The sequence below is a fragment of the Rana temporaria genome, chromosome 8 (genome assembly GCF_905171775.1).
Source record: "Rana temporaria chromosome 8, aRanTem1.1, whole genome shotgun sequence".
Lineage (NCBI taxonomy): Eukaryota > Metazoa > Chordata > Amphibia > Anura > Ranidae > Rana > Rana temporaria.
This window is the reverse complement of record NC_053496.1, coordinates 149,260,519-149,276,928: the sequence shown is the minus strand read 5'-3', so window position 1 is coordinate 149,276,928 and position 16,410 is coordinate 149,260,519. Positions and strand designations below refer to the sequence as shown.

General features: G+C 45.7%; 1 protein-coding gene across 1 annotated transcript in view; it reads left to right on the top strand.

Annotated features, from left to right (window-relative positions):
- Positions 1-10,893, top strand: part of P2RX3 (purinergic receptor P2X 3) — a 736,403-nt gene extending 725,510 nt beyond the window's left edge. The window contains exon 12 of the mRNA XM_040320880.1: positions 9,661-10,893. Coding sequence (XP_040176814.1) covers positions 9,661-9,708 — 48 coding nt within the window. The 3' untranslated portion in view covers positions 9,709-10,893. The remainder of the gene's footprint in view (positions 1-9,660) is intronic.
- The last annotated feature ends 5,517 nt before the right edge of the window (positions 10,894-16,410 follow it).

Sequence of the window (16,410 nt, the reverse complement as noted above, 5' to 3'; positions counted from 1 at the left end):
CCACCCCCATTTGCCTTGGTCAGGGTTTTTCTTTAAAGTCCCATTCAACTCTATGGGAAATACATGTTATTTCATAACAGCTGTAGATATTTCGATAACACTTGGTCACATGTTATCTATACGTCCACTTAAAGTATAGGATCGTTAATTTATCCCTTAACTAACCCCATTGGTGAGGGTCGGGCTTTTTGTTTAAAGTCCCATGCAAAGCAATGGGAAAAGTATGTTCCCACATAACTTCTGTGTTCCTGTCTGCTGTCCCATGTTTTTTTCCAACAGTACTATGAATACCTTGGCTGGTGGTGATATATGTTACAACAACATGGCGTCTTGGTTAACAACATCTGACCTTACATTAATTACATATGACCTTACATAACTGTCCCCAAGGGACCCGGGCTGGCTCAACGCGATTGCCACTGCGCTGACAAGCCATTCACCTCTGCAGCTAGGGGTTCGGATCCCGCTCTCGGCTACATGTGAATTGAGTTTGGTGGTCTCAGCTCGGCCCCCGGTGGGTGTGCTATGCGAGGTAAGCCTGCGCTTAGTATGCCCACCTTCCTCCCACAAAAACCACCACACTTACACACGCACTCGCAATTGGGTTAACATGCACGCACTCTGACCATGCGGTCTCTAAAAAGAGAGGCGAAGGACTAACGGGGCTGGTTGAGCGGGCAAATCCTCTCACTCCCTTATAGGGAGTCCCTCTGCCCCGTGGGGCTTCGAAGCGGAGCAGGTAGGACGGTCTGTGTGGGAGGACCCCCTCACACCCGCCATTGCCACCCGGGGCATGGAGAAAGGTGGCAGATTACCTCTGGGGGAGGCCTGCCTACTCCCAACTCCTGCAGTCCGGCTCCTCTCTCGAGTACACGCACAAAATACACTTTAGGGAAAAAAAAAACATAACTGTGACCAATAACTTACCAGGATGATATTTATTCCGGATACGCCTGACCCGGTTCATCTGGCGCCTCTTCAGGTCGGACCACTTTTTGAGGATCGCCATGCGAGTGTGTTCTTCGCCTAGTTCCTCAATCAGGGAGCTTATAACTCCCTGTTTTTCTTGCTGCCTCCGCAGCTCATCGTATCCTGTTTCCAGGAACTTCTGCAAGATGAAGAACAAAGTATATTGTAATACTTTTGTTGACAGCCTTATGGATATATGACATAAATGTATGCTATTCAACAATTGGAAGCATTCTCGCCTTATTAATCAATGACAGGGGTAACATGACAGATTTTATATACTGCCATTTCCGTCGCCACCTTTTTTACATAAATATAGCAGCCATTATCATTTGCATAATTATGAATATATACTAACTTTTAAACTAGACTAAAATGCAGTTGAAGATAATGAAATAACAGTGGTCAAAATACTTACACAAATCAGCAACTTTTCCTCAGATACAGTGAAATTACTTCCAACCATCTTGCTCTGCGATTGCGTTGCGATCATAAAGTTGGAAACTGGCAAGGGTCCAGGAAATGGTCGCGTGTTGTTCGCGTGTTGATTGCGCTGCTTGGACCGAGATGGGTCCATATGGCTTCGGCTGTATGGACCACAGTAACTCTTTTCCCTGTCAGGAGCCTAACGCCCCGGGGGGTCAGAGACGGGACCTTTTCGGAGGACCACTGACGTATGCAACCGTCGCAGTTTTTTGTGATGTCACTCTTTAGGTGTGTGCAAATTTTTCCTTGCACCGGGTGGAGTTTTTGGGTTGTGTTTTGCACGCCACAGGCTTTTCAACAGAAAATAACCAGCTGGAGGCAGAATGGTTGCAAAACACTACGGGTTTGTTACCTAACTCTGGGTTTCAAGACCAGTCCAACTCCAGCTGTTGCAAAACTACTACTCCCATCAGCCACGGTCTGTCAGTGCATGCTAAGAATTTTACTTTTGCTGCATCTAGGGTGCCACAGTTTAGAGACCCGTGCATAAAGGCCTGAAAAATGGGGGCCTGCAGAACTTACAATACTAGAAGTGCCAGCATTCCCAGGCATGCTGGAAGTTGTAGTTCTGCAACATCTAAAGGGCAATATGTATTCGAACGTCCTTGGGCCTTGAGGACACTGAAGTCAGGACGTTCGCATACGTCCTATGTCCAATAAAATGTTAAATTCATTATGCTAAATAACAAGGAAAAGTGCCTAAATACACATTTGCCAACCAGGGTGTCTGCAGCTGTCCAGGCATGCTGGGACTTGTAGTTTTGTAAAAGCAGGAGACACATTTTTTGTGAAATACTAATATCTGATCATATATACTAACTTTTAAACTAGACTTAAATGCAGTTGAAGATGATGAAATAACAGTGGTCAAAATACTTACACAAATCAGCAACTTTTCCTCAGACTTAGTGAAATTGCTTCCAACCATGTTGCTGTGTGATTGCGCTGCGATCATAAGTTGGAAACTGGCAAGGCTCCAGGAAATGGTCGCGTGTTGTTCGCGCAATTGCGCATGCGCGATCGAAAAATCGCAATCGCAATATGTATTTTGGTTAAAATATCATACATATTCGATTTCAGAGTGCTGCTACAGCAGTTTTCGAAATATCTGCAATCAATTTCGCATTCGCATGTTGCGATATTTCGATAAAATATCAGGAATATTCTGAGCCAATCAGAGCGCTCCTCCAGCATATCTCGAAATTGCGCAATAAATATCGCATTCGCATGTTGCGATATTTCGATAAAATATCACGAATATTCTGAGCCAATCAGAGCGCTCCTCCAGCATATCTCGAAATTCCGCAATAAATATCGCATTCGCATGTTGCGATATTTCGATAAAATATCACGAATATTCTGAGCCAATCAGAGCGCTCCTCCAGCATATCTCGAAATTCCGCAATAAATATCGCATTCGCATGTTGCGATATTTCGATAAAATATCACGAATATTCTAAGCCAATCAGAGCGCTCCTCCAGCATTTCTCGAAATTGCGCAATAAATATCGCATTCGCATGTTGCGATATTTCGATAAAATATCACGAATATTCTAAGCCAATCAGAGCGCTCCTACCGCAGTTATTAAAAAAATCGCAATTATTTTCGCATTCGCAATAGCGAAAAATCGCATTCAATTAATTTCGATAAAATATCACGAATATTCGAATTTAGCGAATATATCTCGAATATTCGAATATATATTCGAGATATATCGCGAAATCGAATATGGCATATTCTGCTCAACACTAGTCCTGATATTGGCCTTGTGGTATGCTGGATTTCTTGAATCCCAAAGGCAGGCTAGCTCTCGATATTTCTCTATAAAATGCATGAGATTTTCCTCCACATTAAAGAAATCCATCGTTTACTTATGTTTTTCTAGAATGACAAAAATAAAAACATAAACACTAGGCTCAGCTTTAACATTGTCAGAATATGCGCACAATCCTTTGAGCTTCAAACACACTGTCTCCTGCTGCTAAAAATGGTCCCCAGCTCTGCCCCATTGTTGTTGCAAATGAGGATTTTTCCTGCAGACCCTGTGTTTACATTTCACTAAATAAGTGGCATCAAAACATGCAAAAGTAATGCTAGCATTCATCAAGGCACTATTCATGTGTAGATAGATATCATGTCCCTCAGCATTGATAAGATGATACACTGCCTAATTTCCTTTGTCCGACAATCACAATCGTTGCCTGATCTGATACACCATAAAATAAAGAGGAATTGCATTACATATATATTTGGAGATGTCTCCGAGCAGATGGAGAGCAAAATTGCATGGGGGCCCCAAGATCAATAATAGCGCAAGGGTGCAATCAACATATAAACCCCCCATCCCATGACTCAAGTCTATACGCCTCTGCTGGGCCCATTTTCAAATTGACCTTTGTTTCTGACGTTCCTCACTTCCGCTCGAGCAGACTCCGCATAACTAACGTCATCACGTCATTCTCCTTATATACCCCGGGCATGCGTGAAACGCCGCCCTCTTCGCCCGCCCATGACGGACCCTTTCCTCTTTTTCATGCCCCTAATCTTTGTGAAACGAGAATATGGCGGTGTCACAGGAGCGTGGTTTCCCCTGTCCCGACGATGAAAGGCCGGAGGCAGGAACGTCACGATCCAGGCCCAGGCGCTACAAAGCGACAAACATGTCCCTAGAAGAGATGGTGGACATACAGCGGAGGAAAGATTATGATGGAGATTATGGCCCATACAACACCCCTAATCGGAGGAAAGCCAAAATAATGGATAAAGTGGCGAGGCGACTTTCTGCCATATTTGGGGTCACAAGGTCCAAGGAGCAGCTCCGGAAAAGATGGTCGGACTTGAAATTGCGTGAGCCAGAGCAGTATAGGAGGATCAAGAGAATTATTGACAAAAGTAGGTAATTTTAATGTGTTTGGTTACATTTGCTTTTTGATTTGTGGATATGTTTTTCTCCATCAGCCTCTTTGCCCTGGTTGTACTTTTGAACATGTCAATTTTAGTTGTAGAATTTGGCAAAGTGTTGTATATTCCCGTTCGTAGTAAACATCGTTCAATCACATCGTTCCTCACAAACCCGATGTTTTCCGGTGTTCCAGGCAAACAACATCTGGACATGCCTATAAAGCAACGTTTATAAACATTGTTGACAAGAGGATGTATTTGTTCCACCTTACTAGAATGTGAAATGCAAACATAATTCATTCACACAGTGATAATAAGCAGCTGTTTTCACATCTGGACTCAAGAGCACCTGTCTGTCCCCCATAACTAACATTTTTCGTAGGGTCTCCAACAAAGATTGTTTTTGGGGTGCATACATGTGTGTCACTTTGCCAAAAAGCGGCAGGATCCCAGCATGTGAGAAGTCAGAAAAACAAAGGTGATGTTTTTAGGGTTGAGCCCAAACAGAGAATTATACCCCACTTCTAAGCAATGTTTTATATTTCTGCCCTCCAATATCTGTGTGCTGAGTATACCTTTTGTTTCCTGTTATTAGGGGAAAGAAGAGGACACCATTCGGAGGAGGCAAGGAGGCACAGACCCAAACAACCCAACCCACCTCAGCATGTGGAGGAGGAGGATGTGGAGGAGGAGGATGTGGAGGAGGAGGATGTGGAAGATGGAGTGGTGGAAGAAGGAGTGGTGGAAGAAGGAGTGGTGGAAAAAGGAGTGGTGGAAGAAAGAGAGGTGGAAGGAGTGGTGGAAAAAAGAGAGGTGGAAGAAATAAAGGTGGAAGACGGGGAGGTGGAGATTATCAGCTCAACAGGTCAGTGTCACCCCAGCTTCACGGGGGAAAATAACGAGATGAAGGTAGGCCTGCACATTACTAAAAAACACTTTTTAGGGGATGAACATGGTGTTATCACACCATCTGATAAGACATCTTTCTCACGTGCTAGTGCCCAAATCGTCATCCAACAAATTATGGAATGCAGTACGGAAATGGACATTATGAGGAATAGGATGATTGTCATTGAGCAAAATTTAAAGAACATCATTGACATGATGGGCCGTATCAAAGATTAACCCCCCCCCCCAAACCAATTTCAATGTTCTGTTTTGCAAAACTATTTGTATGGGATAATCCACACGCTAAAATTTGAAGATGCACACAGTGTGTCAACATGTGCTATCTGCCATCACAGGATATTGATTGTCTGTGCTTTGTGGGTGCAACCCCTTCCTCACTACTCAAGTAGGTGAGAGGAAGGGTTTGCACCCCCAAAACACATCCATTGATCACCCATGATGGCAGATAGCACATGTTGACATTTGGCATGGTATCAGGAGAAAAATCCTCATTTGGCCAGTCAAAATGTGTGCATCTTCCAATTTTGGATTGTTCCGGGGTGACAGCACCCCAGCACATGTGTTTTGAATAAGGTTGAACTTTATAAGTTCCATTGTTTCTAGATTCAAATTTTATTGTAAAAACGCATGGTTTTTGTACTAAAAAAATATATTTTCATTAGCAAAAATAAAAAAATAACGTACAAGTTGTGCCAAAAAACTTTTTACCTGAAGAAGTTAAAAACCCAAAAGTAATACACAAAATAAAAACCACACAAATTGAACAAAAAGGAGTGGCTTCTTCTTTCTATGCTCCAAATCAGTTTGTAGATGAGTGACTACTGTGGTTGTGATTGTGGTTATTTACTAAAACTGAGAAATAATTTTGGCACTAGGAGTGCACTAGTGGGAGAACCAGGGAGACGGATATAAGAAAACAAAGCAATAATGACAAACAACTGTATAAATTCCAATGGTCAAATTATTTATTAATTAATATTTCTTTCTTTTGTGGGCCGAATTGGAAAGAAATATTTTCTGGCATAGCAATGGCCCCCCGACCCATGAAGTACTCAACATATTTGACGCATGCCTCACAAGCAGATTTGGGGGCCAAGCGAGCGCGACCAGTGTCCATGCCAGGAAAGGTATCTGAGGGTAGTCCTGCCTCAGCACCAATGTTGAATAGGTATGACTGGGAGTGTCTGCGTAAAAAATTGTGAAAAATGCAAGGCAAAAACAACAGTGTTCAATTTATATTCCGCCAGATGTATCGCTGTCAGGAACAGGCGGAACCGGCTGGCGAGTATCCCAAAGGCATTCTCGACTACCCTCCGGGCTCTGGCCAGACGAAAATTGAACACCCTTCTCTCCGGGGTGAGGGTCCTCTGGGGAAAAGGCTGCATGAGATGAGGTCCAAGCCCGAAAGCTTCATCCGCGAGAAAAACAAACGGAAGTCCCTCCAAATTGTCCCGTGGCAGTTCCAGACCACCAGATTGGAGATGCTTGGCAAACTCCGTCTGCGCGAACACTCCCCCATCAGACAGCCGGCCGTTCTTCCCCACGTCCACATACAAAAATTCGTAATGTGCCGACACCACCGCCATCAACACGATACTATGAAAACCTTTGTAGTTATAATAGTACGGCCCCGAACGGGGTGGCGGCACTATGCGGACATGTTTCCCGTCTATTGCCCCTCCACAGTTGGGAAAGTCACACCGCTGGGCTAATTGGGTAGCCACAGTCTGCCATTCCTGTGGCGTGGACGGAAACTCTGGGGACAAACAAAAAAAAAATTATTACTTTGCAAAATTAACATTGCAATCCCAATACAACATACATCCTTGTGCAACATCTGTAAAACATTTATTATTGGAGTGAGTATTTCAGGGACAAAAATATAGGCACACTTATCAGAATCCTCACCCCTCTGATGGGGCATTCCACATTTATAAGGGGGGGGGGGGTCTAGCTGAGTGTAGCACAAAAAAATTTAAACAGGTAGCACTCTGCCTAAAATGAAGGATAACATTAAAAATTGTGACACATTTTAAGGGGGGGGGGGCAGAACTACAATGGAGCAGACAAATTATCTGGTTGAAAAAGAAAAAAGGCTATGTGTGTTTGCCCTAGGATAACATGCTGGACAGGTTACTGAAGGGAAAAATGCATGTAGGCCAAGAAAAGAGCATGGAAAGCTTACAACATGCATGGGGACAAAAGGGGACATTCACACACAGCATATTACAATCATGGTCATTAGGGAAATATGCAAGAAATAAAAAAACATTAGCATACATTAAAAATACATAGATAGTGATGTTCAAAGGAGGAAACTTACCTTAATATACTCCGCCTGCATGACTTGAACGATAGCAGAACATGTCTCCGGTATGATGATCCCAAGCACCTGGGGAGAGATGCCTGTCAAGAACTTGAGGTCCTGCAGGCTCCTCCCAGTCGCCAGGTACCGCAACATGGCAATAAGCCTCTGCTCAGCCGTGATGGCTTGGCGCATCACAGTGTCCTGCCTCGTGATATAGGGGGACAGAAGATCCAATAGATGGTGGAAAACGGGGTCCGTCATATGAAGAAAGTTCCTTAAGTCATCAGGATTATTCTCCTGGATTTCCCTAAGCAGAGGCATATGAGAGAATTGGTCACGCTGGTGCAACCAATTCTTGGCCCAGGAACTCCTCCTCCCCCTGTTGCTGGCCAAAGTCCTTGAGTGAATATGAACTGCAGAAGACAGCCATACGCAGCACGAAGTCTAGCAAAAATCAAGCTGCTCCATCATGGCTTCAAACCGGTCGGCTGGTCAGAACGCACTCAAACAGAACGCACCCCCAAATCCAGCAATACCTGTAAAGAACGCACAGCAAACAGATATGAGCGGACACGACGGCACTGCAAAGTAGAAACAACCGGACAGCCAGCACTGAATGCCAAATACGAACCACAAGCACACACTGAACCCGAGAATACGATCTGTAAAAGCACGGAGACTGAAAAGCGCGAATCGGCTCTAACCAAACTTTCACTAACACACGCGGTTACACGGAATTAGCAAAAGCGGCGGCCGATGAAGGCTTTGGCCTTCCCCTTTATACGTTGTACGCGGTTTACTTGTCCACGTTCTGACCTGATCGGATTTTGAACTGATGGTGTGTACGCTCATCAGACCACTTCAGCTGTGAACCGATGAAAACGGTCCGTCGGACCATTCTCATCGGATGGACCGGTCTTGTGTACAAGGCCTGACTTTTTTATTGCTGTCCAAAGATCCTACGAGAGAACCCACTGTCGCTGTGTGTTTTGGAGGGGGCTGTGGGCTGGCCTCCTACCCAAAGATTTTGGCGCAGAAGAGACTGAGAAACTTGGGGACAAAATGGCATTGAGATAATGTAATGTAATTTAATGCTACATCCCTTCTCCCCCATCCCCCCCTTTTGTTGCTGTGTTTAATTGCGTTGAGTCATGGCACGTAGACAAAGGTCTGGAGACACCTTCCAGCAGGGGATGTGTAAGGAGGGGCTGCCTGCTTATCATAATCCCTTTGTGTGTTTCAACTGTAGTTGTTTGAATATACAAAGTGTCGAGTTTCCATTGGTTCTTCCTTGGTCCCTTACCCTCTCTATGACAAGGCTAAGGGGAGTCTCCCTAACTGTGTTTAAAAGTGTATGTTTGGTACTAAATAAACAGTTTATGCTCTGCATGTTTAACCCTCAACACCTGTGTGGCTTGTCTCGTTATTGAGGGGTTAAGGGCTGGTTATGGCGAGGCTGCGGGTGAGTTTGGAGGACAGGAGACACGGGTCTGGCGGAGGTTCCCATATGGGGTATCCGAGATCCATCACAGATCCCCATTCTCAATTTTTTGACTAATTGTCCACAAGGTTGTATCTGCAGTTATAGCAAATAGTTTTACTTATTAGGGTCCATTAGAACATAAGCATAAAACCAGAACATTTGACTTTTTCGTTTTTAAAATTACATTTTGAAGCAAACTGATAAGTAGTCTAACAGATCAAGTTAAGAAAAGTGGAATGGTTTGCCTGGCCAAGCAAATTGGTGATTAGTGGTGTTTCCACCCGACCACCCCCGTTGATGCCATTTCAAGTTTTGGCAAACAAGCTGCCTCAGGTTTTTGCTACAGATAATGATTATGTTGATAACTAACTAGTTGCTGCCCTGATTGTCTGGATTGCAAAGTTTTTGTTTGATTCCAACTTGCTTGCTTATTGTAAGTGCAAGAATTATTTTCTGATATGATACTGCTAAAATAAAATAAGCATATTTCGCTAATCCCCACTTGAGTTTAACAACCAACCTTCAACTATTTATAGTAGACTATGCCAATATTTGTACAACTGTTCAGCTACTTACATCTTCTATTGTCTTTTGTTCTTTTAGATTTCTGATTCCACCCCAGCCTTTGGCAGCCATGTTTTTCAAAAGTGACCAGACGCTTGCTGGCCGAGGAGATGAAAAGAGGTCTACAGACTCTGGGGCCTTCTCCATAGGATTATAGAATTGGCCTCACTCTTTGCTGTTCTTACCCTGAACTATTTTAATGTATATAGTTGACTATAACATCCTACACTTCTGCTTCATATATCTGGCATCTGATATTAGCTAGACTATCCTAAGCTTTATTGTCTTGCTTTATCACTCTGCTGCCTTTATAAACTACTGATCTACCATTGTAATTTGATATTTCACATTTAATTGTCCTTGTCACTTCAGAGCCTTCCAATCTTACTGACACCTCATAGTATGCATTATAAATGTGTTGAGTCAGGAGAGACGTGGATATAGTGCCCAGAAATGTTCTTATTGTAAAAAAAATACGGCAGAATGATAGTTCATTATTTGTGGACATTGAATATGCAGCAATTTTCAGGACAGGGAAGTTAGCACAGTCTTCTTGATGATGCTTTCATACTTCATACTTCATACTATAGCCTACATATTTGGAGTTAAAAAAATACAAGAATTAAAATGCTTTTTATGACCTCTCCAATCACCAGATTCATGCCTATTTGAACCTTTATGAAAAGTTCTAGAAAACCTCAGACTCCCTGCATTATTAAAACATCTGGAAGATTTTGTTCTGAAATATGGTACAGAATTCCACTATACACCATTCAGATCTTCAGTGATAGCAGTTCCTAAAGGATTTAAACTGAAAGCACAGGATGGCCTACTCATTAGGCCCTTGAGATCCATGTGTTGTTAGTTTTGGTTATTGCATACATCCAAGTAAATAGCTCTCTGTTGGCATTGTCTATGTAGTGCCAGTCACCACTTATAGATACATATGCTTTCAAATAAAGAAAATAAGCAGTCAATTCTCAAGCAGAGATTACATAAAGTTGTTAATTTATTGCTAATGTATTGTACTTTTTTATTTTAAAATCTAAAACCTTTACAAAACTAAAATGGTTAATTTATCTGGGGGAATAATATTTCTGTTTAGATAGGTAGGCTAATGTGACCAGAAAATGTTCCGGGCAAACAGTGGGAGGAAGCAAATTATTTACCACATACGGTATATACACTGCGCAAAAGTCTCTTCTGACTGTTTTTTTACTAGTTTTGCATTTGGATATGGTCAGTGTCACTACTGGTAGCATGAGGCGATAATTGGACCCTATAAAGGTTGCACAGGCAGTCCAACTCCTCCAGGATGGCACATCAATACGTGTCATTACCAGAAGGTTTGCCGTGTCTCCCAGCACAGTCTCAAGAGCATGGAGGAGATACCAAGAGACAGGCAGTTACTGTAGGAGAATTGGACAGAGCCATAGAAGGTCCTTAACCCATCAGCAGGACCGGTATCTGCTCCTTTGTGCAAGGAGGAACAGGATGAGCATTGCCAGAGCCCTACAAAACTACCTCCAGCAGGCCACTGGTGTGAATGTCTCTGACTAAACAATCAGAAACAGACTTCATGGTGGTGGCCTGAGGGCCCAACGTCCTCTAGTGTGCTCTGTGCTCACTGTGGAGCTTGATTGGCATTTTCCATTGAACACCAGAATTGGCAGGTCCGCTTTTCACAGATGAGAGCAGGTTCACCCTGAGCATATGTGACATACGTGAAAGGGTCTGGAGAAGCTGCGGAGAACTTCATGCTGCCTGTAACATCGTTCAGCATGACCGGTTTGGTGATGGTCTGGGGAGGCAGATCCATGGAGGGACGCACAGACCTCTACAGGCTACACAATAGCACCCTGACTGCAATTAGGTATCGGGATGAAATCCTTGGAACCATTGTCAGACCCTACACTGGTGCAGTGGGTCCTGGGTCCTAAGCATGCAGCCAGTTCCTGGAGGATGAAGAAATTGATACCATTGAATGGCCCCCACGCTCACCTGACCTAAATCCAAAAGAACACCCCTGGGACATTATGTTTCGGTCCATCCGGTGCCGCCAGGTCACACCTCAGTCTGTTCAGGAGCTCAGTGATGCTTTGGTCCAGATCTGGGAGGAAATACCCCAGGACACCATCCGTCGTCTCATTAGGAGCATGCCCTGATGTTGTCAGGCATGCATACAAGCACTTGGGGGCCATAGAAACTACTGAGGACAATTTTGAGTTGTTGCAATGAAATTTTTTCACTTAGATTTTCGGGGTGTCTTTTAATTCAGCCCTCTGTAGGTGGATAATTTCCATTTCCATCAAATGATGTGCCATCCTTTCATTCCTTACACATTACCCAGTCCATATCAGTATAGATATCCAGCATGAGATTTTTGCCTGTTGAGATCTGATATGTTTTCAAAGTGTTTAATTAAATTTTTCTCTTATCGTCCATGGACAGACACAGCCTTCTCAAGTCTTGACAAGTGGGTTATGTTCCTGTTCACAGGAGAGTACTAGGCAGAACAAGTTAGATAATTAAATACATGTTACTTTAACAGAGTTGAACAGCGCCACCCAGGGGGCGGTCCCTCCGGACATAACCCTCCTCCCTGCAGCATGCAGCCTCAGTTTTTTCTGCCTAGCAAAGGAGAAAGACGTATGGCTCCCTTTGGGCCCAGCGCCCTGAGGAAAACATTTTTTAATTTTATTTTTTTTGAGAATCTTCTATCAACTGCCAGCTGAGTGACAGGCTGGATATATAGATTCTTGTAGTCTCCTCAGTCCGTCCAGTGAGCGTCAGCCCACCATTGCTAAGGGCTGGGTCTGCCACGACATACCCCATGACTCCTGGAGTGGTCGGTGGGCTTTTTGCTCCAGGGTCCACATATGACTGGGCTGTGGTGTTGTCTCACTCTCAGTGGACCGGGCTGACAGCTACTCCAACGCTGTTGAATGCCTGTCAGGAATGTGCCAGCGGGTCCTCGCATGGACGGGTAAGTACAGTCCTTCCTGCCTCAGCGGGTCGGGCATTCCTGTCATATTTCCCTCTGCTGCTCTACTGCTGCTACCGGGGTGGACCTGTGGGGGGCTCCTTTCCCCACCAAGGCACTGTGGGGTGTCTGGGCCCATATTTTTCTGTGGGGGTGTGCTTTGCCTCAGGGAGGCCCCATTAGGCCTTCTCATCCACATTGCGGCGTGTCGCTGCCATTTTGGCGGTGCCGGCGCCATATTTTTGTAGTCTGCTGTTTGTATTGGAAATTCCCATTGGCGGGCATTTTGGTGTGGTCGCGCTATGGCGCAGCTTGCTATTGCGGTCGGCCATTTTACTGTGGCCGTACCCTGTTTACTCTGAGGCATCTGGCGGCCATTTTGTGAGTGGTTTTGGCCTCTAGTGCTGGCTTCTACACGGCGCGCAGCACATATATACTCACAGGGGCAGATCCACAAAGAAATTACGCCGGCGTATCTACTGATACGCTGGCGTAATTTCAAAATTTCCACGTCGTATCTTTGTTTTGTATCCACAAAACAAAATACGACGGCATCTCGGATGGATCTGGACAGGGCGTACATCTTCGTACGCCGTCGGATCCTAGGTGCAATATTTTGGCGGCCGCTAGGTGGCGTTTCCATCGAAATCCACGTCGAGTATGCAAATTAGCTATTTACGGCGATCCACGAACGTACGTCCGGCCGGCGCATTTTTTTTCGTCGTTTGCTTTCGGCTTTTTCCGGCGTATAGTTAAAGCTGCTATACTGAGGCGTACTCAATGTTAAGTATGGCCGTCCTCCGCGTACAATTTGAATTTTTTTACGTTGTTTGCGTAGTCGTTCGCGAATAGGAATTTGCGTAGAAATGACTTCACCGTCGTAAAGCATTGGCGGGTTCCGGTTTAATTTCGAGCATGCGCACTGGGATACCCCAGGGACGGCGCATGCGCAGTTCCAAAAAAACGTTGTTTACATCGGGTCACAATGTATTAACATAAAACACGCCCCCATCACAGCCATTTGAATTCCGCGCCCTGACGCTGCGAGAGATACACTACGTCGCCGTAACTTATGGCGCGGATTTGTTGTGGATTCAATTTAAAAAAGATAAGTTACGGCGGCGTAGCGTATCTTAGATACGCTGCGCCCGTCGCAGATGTCTATGGATCTGCTCCACAGTTTTTTGCCTCACAGCTTTTTCCTCACAGCACACGCTGGATACAGAGAGCAGGCAGCGGTGCTGAGCAGTCTCTTGCTGGGTTTGTGAGTCCCCTGGGTAACCCCCAGTCAGTGCAGCAAGGAGGATGGACTTTTTTTCAGGTCCTGAATAGGTCCCTGAGAGCTGTCTGTATTATGGAGTCAGTATCTGGTTCTTCTTCTCCAAACATGCCAGAGGTAGCAGCTGGTGCTCCTGCACCTGCGGTTCCTATGGACACTTTGTCGGCAGTCCTAGAATCATTTGTTGCCAGGGTGGAAGCAGCGTGCGGGTGTACGGGGGGTAAAAAATGCTCCCTCCCCCCGCCATCTCCTGAGGAATGCTCTGACTCAGACACGGGCCTGGCTGCGGCACAGGACCCCGCTTCTGTGTTGTCTGAGGATGTGTACCAGGACCTTCCTTGTGAGAAAGACTCGTCACTTGGGTCAGTACAGGACAAGGCACTTGTTAGTGCGCTTATCAGTGCTGTAAAGGACTCCCTTAAGCTGGATAGTGCAGCTGAGGCATCCACTGAGGGCTCAGTCTTTTTTGGGTCCCACAAGTCGGACTGCTCTGTGAAGGTTTTTCCTTATGTGTCTTTTTTTGACAAGTTCATTGATAAGGAATGGGAAAAGCCGCAGAAGTCCTTTGTAGTTCCTCAGTGCCTGGCGGTCCATTACCCCTTTGAGGACAGCCTTTTGAAAAAATGGGCTTTTCCTCCAGTAGTTGACCCCCCGGTTGCCCGGTAAAAAAGGTGACCACTCTTCCTATAGAAGGGACCCCTGCCTTCAAGGACCATACTGACAGGAGGTCCGAGGCACTGACCCGCTCCATGTTTACCATGCTGGGGTCTGCATTGCGGCCTATTGTGGCTGCAACCTTGGTGTCTCAGACACTCACTGAATGGGCAACACTTTTGCACCAGACTGTGGAGGAGAATCAGCTCCCTCCCAAATTTATTAGACTGGCTGACCAGTTGGTCCAGGGCCTTGTATATGTCTGTGATGCTACGCTGGATATCCAGAACTTCTGTGTTGGCGGTGGTTTTGCGCCGCCTTATTTGGCTAAAATGCTGGTCTGCTGACCAAGCATCCAAAAAAGCCCTGGCAGATTTACCCTTCAAGGGTGGGAGGCTTTTTGATACCTCGCTGGATGATATTATCAAGGATGTCACTGGGGGTAAGAGCACTCTCCTCCCTCAGTCCACCAAGGGGAAGGATCCGCGCTGTAAGCCGGGTCCTTCGTTTCCCACTCAGAAGCGGTATTTTCATCAGGGCCATGGGTAAACCCTCTCAGGCCAACAAAGGCTCAGCTGGGGGACAGAAACATCCCTGGGTGCGTAAGCCGAACAAACCGGCATCCAAACCCGCCACTGCATAAAGTCTTGCCCCCGCCCGACTTCGCAGTTCACAGCTCGGTGGACCACCTGCTCTCCGACCAGTGGGTCTGCGATGTGGTCTCTTCGGGGTACAAGATAGTTTCTTTCCTATACACCAAACAGATTCTTTCCCTCAAGTCTTCCCCTCTTTCCGGCTTGTCGGTATGCCCTACTGGGGGCAGTGCAGGACTTGCTAACTTGCTGGGTAATTTTACATGTTCCGCAGGATGAGAGGTTTCAGGGTTTTTATTTGAATCTGTTTGTGGTCCCGAAGAAGGAGGGGGTCCATCCAATCTTGGACCTCAAAGCTCTAAATGCCTTCACGAGAGTAAGGAAGTTCCGCATGTAATCCATTCGCTCAGTGGTGGCTGCGCTCTATCCGGGGGACTTTCTGGCATCCTTGGACATTAAGGACGCATACTTGCATGTCCCAATTTGCCCAAGTCACCAGAGATTTCTGCACTTTGTGATAGAGGAGGACCACTATCAGTTTGTGGCCCTTTCTTTTGGACTAGCGTCGGCACCAAGAGTTTTCACCAAGGTGCTCGCACCAATCCTAGCTTTGCTGAGACAGTGAGGCATTGCCATCGTGGGCTACTTAGACGACTTTCTTCTGAGAGCAGCTTCTGGCTCAGAATTAGAGAAGGATGTGTCTATAGCCAGTCAGACCCTCCAAGAATTCAGGTGGGTGTTAGACATTTAGAAGTCAGTCCTGGTTCCGACTCAGCTTTTGGAGTACTTTGGGTTGATCCTTGACTCCTCGGTGGCGAAGGTCTTTCTTCCCCTGGAGAAATTGCAGACTCTTCACGCAATCAGTCGTCTCTCCGTTTTTGCATGCGAGTCCTGGGTCTGATGGTAGTCTCCTTCGAGGCAGTACCGTATGCCCAGTTTCACACTTGTGTATTGCAGAGGGAGATCCTGTCCAAATGTAACAAATCTCCATTGTCTCTGGATTGTCTGATTCAGGTAAGCCAACTAGTCAGTCTCTCTGAATTGGTGGCTGAGATCCCCGGCTCTTCGGTCCGGGAAGTCGTTTCTTCCCTTCCAGTGGACGGTGATTACAACGGACGCCAGCCTCACAGGATTGGGGCGGGGGGTGTCTGGGGGGTCCAGTCGGCCCAGGGTCACTGGACTCTAGAAGAATCCCATCTGCCGATCAATGTCCTGGAACTTCGGGTGATCAGGCTATGCCTCTCTTCGTGGTCGAGGAGGTTGCAAGGTCACCCAATCAG